Here is an 11,120-nt window from a genome sequence, read left to right on the forward strand (position 1 = left end):
ACTGCAAATACCCATGCAACAAAAAACAGTGCTGCACTGCGAGAGGCCACGCGCATCCATAGGAACGCTGCAGGGGGCATTCAGGCTCTGCAGGCCGTACACGAGCTCTGTACACAATACAACAATACAACAGGGCGTCAGCGCGCCATCTCGTCCCGCCCGGCGCCGCAGGGGTTAAAGTGGCAGGTCACGTGGTCTCCACCGCACGCGGGGGCGGCGCAGCGCGGTGACGTAAGCGCGGCGCGGCGCGTGGCGGCCGTTCCCTCCCAAGATGGCGTCGCTGCTGCAGTCGGAGCGGGTGCTGTACCTGGTGCGCGGCGAGAAGGAGATGCGGGCTCCGCTGTCGCAGCTCTACTTCTGCCGCTACTGCAGCGAGCTCCGCTCCCTGGAGTGCGTCTCGCACGAGGTAACGGCCGCCCGGCCACGCCGCGCCGGCATACGGAACGGGGCGCTGCCCTCCGCGCGCGCCTACTGGCTGCCTTGTTTGTCGTTTATTCGCGACTCGCCTCGTCATTGGCTCGCGGCTCTGGCCGGGGGTGGGCACAGCGGTGCCCGGACTTAGCGATGCGATTGGCTGTCCATGACAGAGGGGGCGGTGCCTCGCGGTGGATTGGCTCAGTGATCCTGTCCATCTGCGGAGCTTGGGTTTTGATTGGCGAGATCGCACGGGGCAGGGGCGGAACCGCGTGTAGAGGGCTGAGCTCCTTCGGGGCGGTGAGGCCTTGTCCCGGGCCCGGGCGGCCGCTCGGGCTCCCTGAATCAGTTGCCCGGTTATACCGTGAATTAAGGAAGCATCAGAGGCTAAAGAAGCGTTACGAAAGGCATTAGGTTCCTTAAAGAGGCGTGTCTGCAAGCCGTAAAACCTCCCGGGAGCAGAAAATAGATGTGTCACCACCTGCCTCCACATCGCGCTGCAGCCGGGAGGCCTCAGGCCTGGCCGTTCCTAGCTGTGGATGTTTCCTAATTTGGGCAGGGTCTCCTTCCTGTTACCGTTGTGCTAATTGACAACGTCAGTTTGTGGCAGCAAAACATTTCCTGAAACGTGTGGCTTTGTGCCTGCTGTAGGTACAAGGCAGAGTAAATGTAGATGGGAATGGCAAATAGTGCATTGCAGCCTGTTGTCCGGGCTCAGAAGTGACACTGTGGGATCTGCAGTCATCCAGTCCCCGCTGTGCCTTTGCCGTGTACCAGGCAGAGTGCTTTAAATGCCTTAAGAAACCTTCCAATGTTATTAAACATCAGTTTTTGGCTGAGACAGCCTGAGGTTTCAGATACTGAAAGAACACCTACTGTCCTCTCTGGCTTCACCCACCTGTCCGCAGGCAAAGCCTCATGAATAGCACAGCAGTTTCTAGCTGCAGTCTGTGTGCTGCAGCATGGCAGAACAGTGACATGTCTGTGTTGTCCCTCAGGTGGATTCCCATTACTGCCCCAGCTGCCTGGAAAACATGCCATCAGCTGAGGCCAAGCTGAAAAAGAATCGGTAAGGTTCATTTGTCATCAAGGGCCACCATTCAGAGCAGCTGTGTCCTTATGTTGTGAGCACCCAACCACACGTACCTGAAGCCCCCTTCAAAAGTTACTTCACTCGTTACCTTTTGGTTTGTCTTGGGGAAAAATCGTTTTCCCATGATGTTGATTTAATCTTAATTTGCCCATTGAGTGTGTGTTCCTGTGCCTGTGGACAGAGATAGGAGCACTGTGATGGGCTGACGATTGGACTGGATGATCTTGGAGGGCTTTCTCAGCCTTAATGTTTCCATGATTCTAAGGCCTTTCTCTCTCCAGGTGTGCTAACTGTTTTGACTGCCCCTGCTGCATGCACACCCTTTCCACTCGGGCCACTAGCATTCCTGCTCCGCTCCCCGATGACCCAGCCAAAACCACCATGAAGAAAGCATATTATTTGGCCTGTGGGTTTTGCCGCTGGACTTCCCGGGATGTGGGCATGGCAGACAAGTCTGTTGGTAAGTGATGTGCAAAAATACAAGGCAAATAGCAGTCGTCCATGTCTAGTGAAGGTAGAATACAACCAGCCTGGTCGATGGCTGTATAAGTATAAGGTTTGTCTAGATTTTGAGTTGCAGTTGGGAAATTAACAAGAAAATGCTTTTTTGGTGAAATCTCATCTGAAGAGCTGAGTTAGTGTAACATCTGACCCACTTCCATGCTTGTGTTACCTGACCTGTCAGAAAGCTGTCAGATGTGGTTCTTTGTCAGTAGGTGTGCTCTCTCCCCCGGCTGAGAGCTTGCTTCAGTCTTTTAAGTTGCTCAGTCTGACAGCACAGCAATCTAGCTCATTTCCTGTTATTTCTGTTTGCTTAGGCTTATTTCAGAGGTATTAGTCAGTGTGTGCCCCTGTTTTTTCTCTTCATGGCAGAAATGGAACAAAGCTTTTGTCTATTTCTCAGTCCATAAGACACGCAGAAAATATGTATCAGGCTCCAGGAACGAGGCTGAGTAGAGCAGGCAGGTTCTCTTTGACTCCTAGTGTTCGTGAGTGAAGACCTAGAGGTGAAGGTGCAGAGACATGGGCAGCTGTTAATAAGAACATGTAGTTATAAACTGCTGTGCATACTGCCATAGTCATCCTGGGTGCTGTTCTGTATTCCTCAAGCAGAAGTTGTTTAAAAACGCAGTGTGAAAGCTGGACAAGTCACATCAACCCAAACCTGCCCATGAAAAGCTCATAGAGGTATATATTTATGCAGGTACAAACTTGAGGAACTGTGATGGTGAGAGTAGTGAATATAGGGAAAGCCATATTTCAAAGCTAGGACTGAGACAGGTGGGTGTAAGGTGTGATTTCTGTGTGGAGTCTGGAAATCTCCTCAGGACTTTGTTTTATTCTCTTGCAGCTAGTGGTGGCTGGCAGGAACCAGAGAATCCTCACACACAGAGGGTGAGTGAAGGGGAAGGCCACCCTTAGGCTGAGATGGCATCAGCTAAAAAGAGCTGTTAGAGGTGCCAGGCCATCTCGGTCTTGTTTTTTTGCACCTGTACAATTCTTCTGGTGCCATGTCCAGTTCATAATCTCTGCCTTGACTGAATTCAGTGGAAGGAGAGCCTCTTAGAGGCTTATCCATGGATGTCACAGTATGAAATTGCTTGTTTGGGAGGATTTCCACTGCAAACGTAGTAACAAGTGGCACTGTTAAAATTGCACTAATGAGCATGCTGTCTCTGTGTGTCTGAGGAAGAGGTGTTCTTAACTATCTAATGCTATCTAATGAGAGGTGTTCTTAACCTTCGACAGAGCACATCAAATTTTGCCTTACTGGTCTACCTTTAAAACTCTTCATAAGTTTGAAAGCATGCTTTGGAAAAACTAAAGGATGAATCTAAACGGGGACAGTTACTAACTGGAAAATCAGAACAGGATGCTGTTTTCTGGCAGGCCTCATTCCCAGAGGAACATCAGTTTGTCACCCATGATGTGCATAAATGAATGTTAAGGCACAGCAGCGTCCTTGATGTATATCCTGTGATATACTGGAACTAGGAACGGAATGAAACAATTAGCAGGAACCCCAGCTTGTTCACACTGAAATATTGCAGCTGGTGTGATGTTTGTTCTTCTTTCACTGGTATCTGTTCCTCTTCTTAACTCCAGATTAACAAGCTGGTTGAGTACTACCAGCAGTTGGCTCAGAAAGAGAAGATCGAGCGGGACCGGAAGAAGTTGGTGCGGCGCCGAAACTACATGCCTCTGGCCTTCTCGGTGAGCTGGGAGCCCTGTGCTCTCAGAGCAGGCAGAGTGAGGCACAGCAGCCTCAGCTTGGAAAATGGTTGGGTAGAAGGGTAGCATGATAGGGCTACTTTCTCTTTCTGCTTTCTCTTCTTTTTTTAATCGGGAATAACATGAGGAACATGCGCTAGGATTTCTTTAGGGATGAGTAGTTTTGCACCCTTTAATTTGTACTGTACTGCATTTTTCTGTAGTAATCCTCTCTGATAGTGTCAGAAGGGTTTGTACTTGCCAGGCAAAGGAGTACGTATCCAGCAGTGAAGTGCACTGCAGCTGTGGTTATGATGTGCAGCCTTCTAAGGAAAGTTGCATACTGCTGCTCAGTACCAAATCAGGATTGTCCTGCACTTCGCTGCATGAAGTCTCAACTGAAATTAATTAAGTTAAGACTTGATTGTGGCCTGAATTACTTGTTCATTGTAACTGTCAGGTAAACGCTTACTTTGTTCAGCTGGATGACTGCATATGCTTGCTACTTCTCAATTAACTGTGCCTGCTCTGTGCCCTTGCTTGTGTCTTATGGCTGCATTTTTTTGTCTCCGTTGCTACCTGCTGCTATTTTGGGGGCTGTCCACAGCAACACACTATACATGTAGTGGTAAGTCTTTTCACCATTTCTGCTGGTGTTAAAGCTCTCACGGTACCAACTGAAGGGCAGTAACATATTCTGCTCTTCACCTTTCCTCAGGGCCTCTGACTTGAATGTGTATAGAGCAAAAGCACCCAAAGGCTAATTAGTTAGAGGGTAACATGTTTAAAAAAACATGGGTTTTTGTTAGTTTGGAAACAGGGCTTTGTCTTTGGGTAAGTAACTTGTACTTGAAAGGCAGTGCTTCACAGATCTCAGCCAAGAGGTGTCCATCTACATGCCTGAGGGAAATGGTACTAATCTCAGTCTTCTGATTCTTGGGGAACCACCAGGATAAGGCTGATGCTCAGATTTCTCATTTGGTAAGAAATAAATTTTCAGTTGAGCCCAGAAGGAAGATCTCTGCTTCCAAACATCATGTGTGCAGTTCAGCTGCAGAAAGCAGAGGAGTAGCTCAGCTGTTCCTGCTGAGAGGTTGTGCCTGGTGAGAGAGACAGACCGTTAGGTAACAGAGCTCATAGGAAATGGAGCCTTCCAGCATCTGTAGGGAGCATTTCACATGGACACAGAGCCACGTCTGCCTAGTTCTTCTGCAGTTGAGCTCTCATTCTGCATGACTGACAAGCAGTTAAGGGAGAATACGTTAGTACTGTAGGCTGATGGTTTAAAAACAACAACAAGTGTCATAAGCAGTATCCACAAACATTCGTCTCTTCCCATTGTTTTCTCTTCACTCACGGTTTGAGCAGGGGAAAAAAAATATCTTGAGAGGCCTCGAATACCTTTCCCTTTTTGCTTTAATTTGCTTGTTTCCCTATGCTTATCATGCAGCTCAAATATGAGTTTGCAGTAGGTCTTGTTGCCCTGGGAGGAAGCAGACCTCAGGCTGATGATGCCTTTTTGTTCCTGTAGGACAAATACGGCCTTGGAACCAGACTTCAGCGCCAGAGGCCCGGTGCTCCCATCAGCGCTCTTGCTGGACTCTCGTGAGTGTCACCTAATAGAAACAAGTACATTTCCATCTCCATGTGCACTGTTGTCTTGCACTCCTAGCACCTCTGCCTTCTGTGGCATAACGCAGTGCTATCCTTGCTGTCTGTCAGAGCATTTGTGCTGTGTTTTATGACTAAGTTTCCTGGCTTTTTGCTTCAGTCTGAAGGAAGGAGAGGATCAAAAGGAGATCAAGATTGAACCAGCTGATGCAGTGGAAGAAGTAGAACCCCTTCCCGAGGATTACTACACGAGACCAATCAATCTGACTGAAGGTAATACCTTAATATTGTGTCCCTTTTGCCATTCATTTCATAACACGGATGGTGTTTGAAAACGTGTCAATGGGTTCCTAGTGGTTTAAGGTTTTAGCATGCTGGGGTTGAAATGGTGTGAAATTTGTGATTTTCTAATGGTGCTTTTGATTGCAGCTCAGCAAAAATAAATACATAAATAAAATAAGGAAAGCTCGGGCCCAAAACCAACGGGCTTCTTTGCTACTGTTTCATTTTTTTCACTGATTGTAACTTTTCTGCATGTGACGTTGGAGTGAAGGAAAGACCTGACATCCTTTTTCAAATGATAGCAGATAATAAGGAAGTAGTTGTGCTGCTGGGGAGTTGGCACCTTATCTGACCTGTTAAGTAACAGTTGTGCATTATTTTGACATCAGGTTGGAACAGCTTACGTATGCTTGTGAGATAGCTGACTCCTGATTCAATCAGCACATATTGTAGATTAGTCCAAGAAATGTAGGAGTGAATAGGATAAAACAGCAGGAACAGGAAGCATTCTGAACTTTCTGCTGAGGTGGTTCTAAGCAGGACAGATGTCCTCAGTTCTGCAGGCCCACAAAGTTCACACATATTAAATAACTCATAAAAGATTTTTGGGAAGGCATGGATGGTCTCCTTTCCTCATGAGGCTCTGTCAGTGTTGAGAAAATAGGATGCTGGTGAAGAAGACAACTTCTGCATTGAGGGAAAGGCTGCCAGGTGGCTGGCTGCCTGTTAGACAGTGGTGAGGAGCCTTTTTTATGGAAGAACACCGCGGGGAGTTTGGCTGCTGAAGTTCCTAACTGCAGTCACTAATTCTTTGTGTGAGTCTGAATTACGCAAACTCCTTGCTGCAGACTTTGTCTCCTACTCAAGCAGCACCCAGCTGTGGCAGTAACAAAGCTATGAAAGCTGACTTGCCCTTTGTACACATGCTGTTAGGCCAGTGCGTATGTGCAGTCTGGCTTGAGTTTCAGTGCGTAGATAAGTTGTAAATTTGGTCTTCTTTGTGTCACCCAGTGACAACACTGCATCAGCGCTTGCTGCAGCCTGACTTCCAGCCAATCTGTGCTTCCCAGCTCTACCCACGTCACAAGCACCTCCTGATCAAACGTTCACTGCGCTGTCGGGTGAGTAATGACTGCAGAACAGCACTTCTTCTAGGCTCACAGGACTTGGGCTATGGGAAATGAGCTCTGCATTTCTTTTTTAAGAGAAACTGCTCAAATGCTTCTGGTGGTTGAATACTGGAAGCAGCATGAGGAGATGAGGGAGGCTGTTGCATCTCTGGTGTGATGACAGCACAGCTGCCCCTTCACGTTACTGAAAGGCTTGTAGAGACACAAATATGGACTTGCAGAAGAGTCTGTGTGTCCTGCCACACAGAAAGAGAAGAAAAGCAGGGAGCTGGAAAGTGAAGACGGGCAAGAATTAAATCCAGTTTCAGAATGTTTTCTAGGAAATCATTTGTGTCAGGCAGTGCCTGTATTTAAAGAGTAGCCCACGAGGAGGTCAGCCTTGGATTCCAGTTATTTGTGCCTTCTTTCTGCTGCAGTCAATGCTGCAGTATTTTTAAGCTTGGTTCCAAGTTGTATTTCTGAAATTGCACCTCTAGAACTGATAAGATACTGATACAAAGTATCAGTAACTTGCCACCATTGTGGCTACATGCACCCCAAGATAGCTTTATGTGTACTGTGCTACAGGTTGGTAGTGCTGTGGTTAGGTGGCCCTGTGCCTGCAGCTCTGGCTCATCTGTTTGTGAGCACACGCTATCTGTTGTTGCTAACAAAAATATCTTTGTGTCTAGAAATGTGAACATAACCTCAGCAAACCAGAATTCAACCCAACATCCATCAAATTCAAGATCCAGATGGTTGCTGTGTAAGTAAGATGTGGAGGGTGGGGCCAGCAGCTGCCTACCAGTACTTAGAGCTTTATATTTTAATTTCTTTTGAGCTTTGACCTTGTGTGTAATTGTGTAATCTGTTAAAATGACATAATCAGTTAATTTCTGTATTTGAGTAATTTGTAGTAAGTTTGCTCCCTCGTGTATTGGAAGCTTGCTGAGGACCTCAGCAGTCTGAAAAAGGCAGTGCATGCTGTTCAGCCCCATGTAGTAGCAGGAGTTGTAGGTTTAGCCTTAGATAGCAAACAGGCTCTTCATTTATTTGCTTGATGTAAGCTAAGCTCTAGTATCATTGAACATGCCAGCCAGATGCCTGTGAATACTTACTTCAGCAGGTTACAGGCAGCAATGCAGTTTATCCCATTCATTTGCTCTGTTGTTCTTTTAGTAACTACGTCCCTGAAGTGAGAATCATGTCTATTCCCAACCTGCGCTACATGAAGGTCAGTGCTTTCTTGCAGAAACACTTTAGGGTAAGATATAACTGAGAGGTGTGGATGTGGGATGGTTTCCTGAGGGATCTGCTAGCTTTGTTTAGAGAGAGTGCAGGGCTTAAGGGAGCGGTCAGAATAAGAGTGCCTGCACTTGTCACACCGTGTGAGTAGATTACAGTGCAGTCTGATGTCTGGCATAACAAGTACATGCTGGTGTCTGAAGAATAAATGGTGTGGAGAGCTGCATGATGTTGCCAGCATTGTGAAGGAATGGGGCTGTTTGCTGTCCATCCTTTGAGTAAGCAGTGTGATTTTTGAAGGTGTCAATCAGTCACACAGTGGGGGGTACTGACAGTAATGATGACTTTTAGCATGATGACTTCTTGACTTGCAATTCTTGAATCTTTCCAGGAAAGCCAAGTTCTTCTGACTCTGACCAATCCAGTGGAAAATATCACACATGTCACGCTGCTGGAGTGTGAAGAAGGAGACCCTGACAACGTTAACAGCAGTGCCAAGGTATTGTACCTGCTGTGCAAGCCAGGTGTCTTCCAAGGCTTTCTGCTCCCATTTATCTTTCCTCATGTGGACCTTTAGGCCATACTGTGTTTCCTTTTCTTCCTGGGAGGTTTAAATTACCACCATCAATGTAAACATCAGCTCTTAATGTATTTTAAAATTCTGTCTGATCATTGAGATCCAGAGCCCAAGGGAGAAATATGTGACTTCACAGATAAGAGTTGTAAATAGAGACTGCCAGAGGAGGGAGAAGCCAAGGGTAAATCATTCTATTAAGCTGTAGGAGAGCTTAATTCCCTCAAAGAGAATTACTTTGTCCTGTTTGTGGTGTAGATGGTGGTCAGTACTGAAAGGTTTCTGTTGGTGTTTTGTTTCAGGTGGTAGTTCCTCCCAAGGAGCTTATTCTGGCTGGCAAAGATGCTGCAGCAGAATATGATGAGCTGGCAGAGCCTCAGGACTTCCAGGATGACCCTGAGTGAGTGCTGTCTGTCCTGTAGGGACCCTGTCCCTGAAATGCTTGGCACTTTAACCGAGTGGTTTGCTCTGTACTCTCTCTGTTCAGGGTGTTTTTTTCTTTCTTTGTTTTCAATTGTTAATTTGTTTAGCTTTGTGATCAGAGAGGAGCAGTGCAAATCTTTCTCTTCTGTTTGTGGTTTGGACTGTTCAGAAGACATTTCATCCCTTCAAAACAATTATGGTGTTAGAGCAGTTGAGTTATAGGTGTTGGTACTGATTCTCCCTTCAATACTCTTGTAATCCTTTCCTTTGCAAGCAGAGGGTTCAAAGAAGTGATGGGAACCACACAGTAGTGTGTACAACAGAGGTGCCTCCAGCTTTAGCATTGAAATACACCGTATAGCCTCTTACAGAGCAGCTTGAACCATATATTACGGCCTTTCTCTGTTGCATAACTAACTAGGTACATAACTTTCATGGCCAAAGCAGGCATGTTCTGTTCTGCCAGCAGCTGCCAGCTTAGAGGAGGGTAGTGCATTCTGATCTTGAGGCAGGAGGGGCTGTGAGTCCCCTGGGAAAAGAGCAGCAGCCGCCAACCAGAGCAATTGTTCTAGTGAGGCATGTTCAGGCCGTGGGCTGTAAACTGAGCATCCCTCTTACTTCGTGTCAGAATAAATCTCTCAGAACAATAGATGGAGAACTCAGCTGACCCAGTTCTTTTGTTTTCTGTTTTGCAGCGTTATTGCCTTCAGAAAAGCCAACAAGGTAGGAGTTTTCATCAAGGTTACCCCGCAGAAAGAGGAGGGCGACGTGACCGTGAGCTTTAAGATGAAGCACGAGTTTAAAAACCTCGCTGCTCCAATCCGGCCCAGTGAGGAATGCGATCAGGTCTCAGAGGTCATCTGGCTTACCCACCACGTTGAGCTCAGCCTCGGTCCAGTGCTCCCCTAAAAGCTCCCAGCACTCGTGTCCCCGTGGCTGGCTGCAGGATGGACTGTCAGTGAAAGAATTGCACCCTGGTGAAACCTTCTGTGAAAGCTCCTGTGTGATGTGTGGGTGTGTGCCACGGGCTGCAGCCAGGCCGTCAGGAGGAGGCTGCGTGGGTGAGGGTGCTGTGGTTTGGGATGATTTGTTCTCTCTTCTTATCGTAGTGCCCACTAACTAAAGCTCTGCTTCCCCACACTGCCACAGGCTAGTTTAACTCGCAGCACGTGTTTCAGCACGCAGATAGAGCTAGCTTTCTCCAGATTTGTGTTACTGGCTGAATTTGGCTTTATCGACAAAAAAGAAACCCTGTTGTTTTTCTTCTTCTTTCAAGTCAGCCCACGAACCTAATGTAACATACACAGAAGTGAACTTTTTCCCCACATGGAGCTATGCCCTTCTCAAACAAACATTTTAGGAGGTGGCAGTGTCTGCTGCATTACTGACAAGTCTGTTGCTGCAGCATGATGCTTTCTTTCCTTTGTTTTTTGCTTCCTGTTAGGATACCTCAAATAACTGTGGGGCACTCGGATGTACAACCCTTTCTGTTCTTGTGAAAAAACACTCTGGCACATGCATTTTCCTTAGCCAAAGTGGTAAATCTTTTCACAGAGGAAATGGTCACTTTGTCTTCAGTTCCAGAACATGAAATACTGCAGTGCTCATGGATCTGACTGGCCACCAACCACACTGTAGGCTCGTCGTTTTGCAAGGTGGATGTGGTAGTGTGAGTTGTTAGAAACTGGGAAGTCCCATTGTGCTACATTTCTTTACTGAAGTGAGAGTGGTCCTGAGAGGCTGCCTGTCAATCTTCGTATTAATAAATGTGTGTTAATAGGGATAGCATTCAGTACTAAACTTGGAGAATTGAGATTAGCTCTAGCATACAAAAAACTACTGAGGCTGTCCAAGTTCATACTGTCTTTTCCAGCTGTGGGAGTGGGGGTATAAAGGAGGAAAGGCTGTTACACTGTAACTAGCATACACTGTACAAAAAAAAAGAAAAACATTATCTGGGGTGTAATGTGGCCATAGCCCAAACTAAAACTTTAATTAAGAAGAGTGTATGCAGGATACCGAATGCCAGTTCACTGCAGTAGTACAGTGCGAGTGGGTGAGATTGTTTGTCCTTGGCAGACTTCAATTTCATTCCCAGTTCAATGTTTACTTTCATTACCTGTTTCTGATGGGCTTTGATGTGCTGGCTTTGGGAGGC

General features: G+C 46.8%; 1 protein-coding gene across 2 annotated transcripts; it reads left to right on the forward strand.

Moving 5' to 3' along the window:
* Positions 1-271: 271 nt before the first annotated feature.
* On the forward strand, positions 272-9,871 carry DCTN4 (dynactin subunit 4; the record flags this gene model as incomplete). Of its 2 annotated transcripts, XM_079542613.1 has the most annotated exons (14): positions 272-406; positions 1,413-1,483; positions 1,789-1,967; positions 2,859-2,902; positions 3,614-3,721; positions 4,326-4,346; positions 5,250-5,323; positions 5,490-5,602; positions 6,623-6,732; positions 7,413-7,486; positions 7,900-7,954; positions 8,357-8,464; positions 8,842-8,939; positions 9,658-9,871. In XM_079542613.1, 14 exons carry the CDS (start codon positions 272-274, stop codon positions 9,869-9,871), a joined length of 1,404 nt encoding a protein of 467 aa, XP_079398739.1. The 2 variants fall into 2 exon arrangements, with proteins under 2 accessions (XP_079398739.1, XP_079398740.1); XM_079542614.1 differs by lacking the exon at positions 4,326-4,346.
* Positions 9,872-11,120: the final 1,249 nt, after the last annotated feature.

The sequence above is a fragment of the Tetrao urogallus genome (assembly GCF_951394365.1).
Source record: "Tetrao urogallus genome assembly, chromosome: 14".
Taxonomy (NCBI): domain Eukaryota; kingdom Metazoa; phylum Chordata; class Aves; order Galliformes; family Phasianidae; genus Tetrao; species Tetrao urogallus.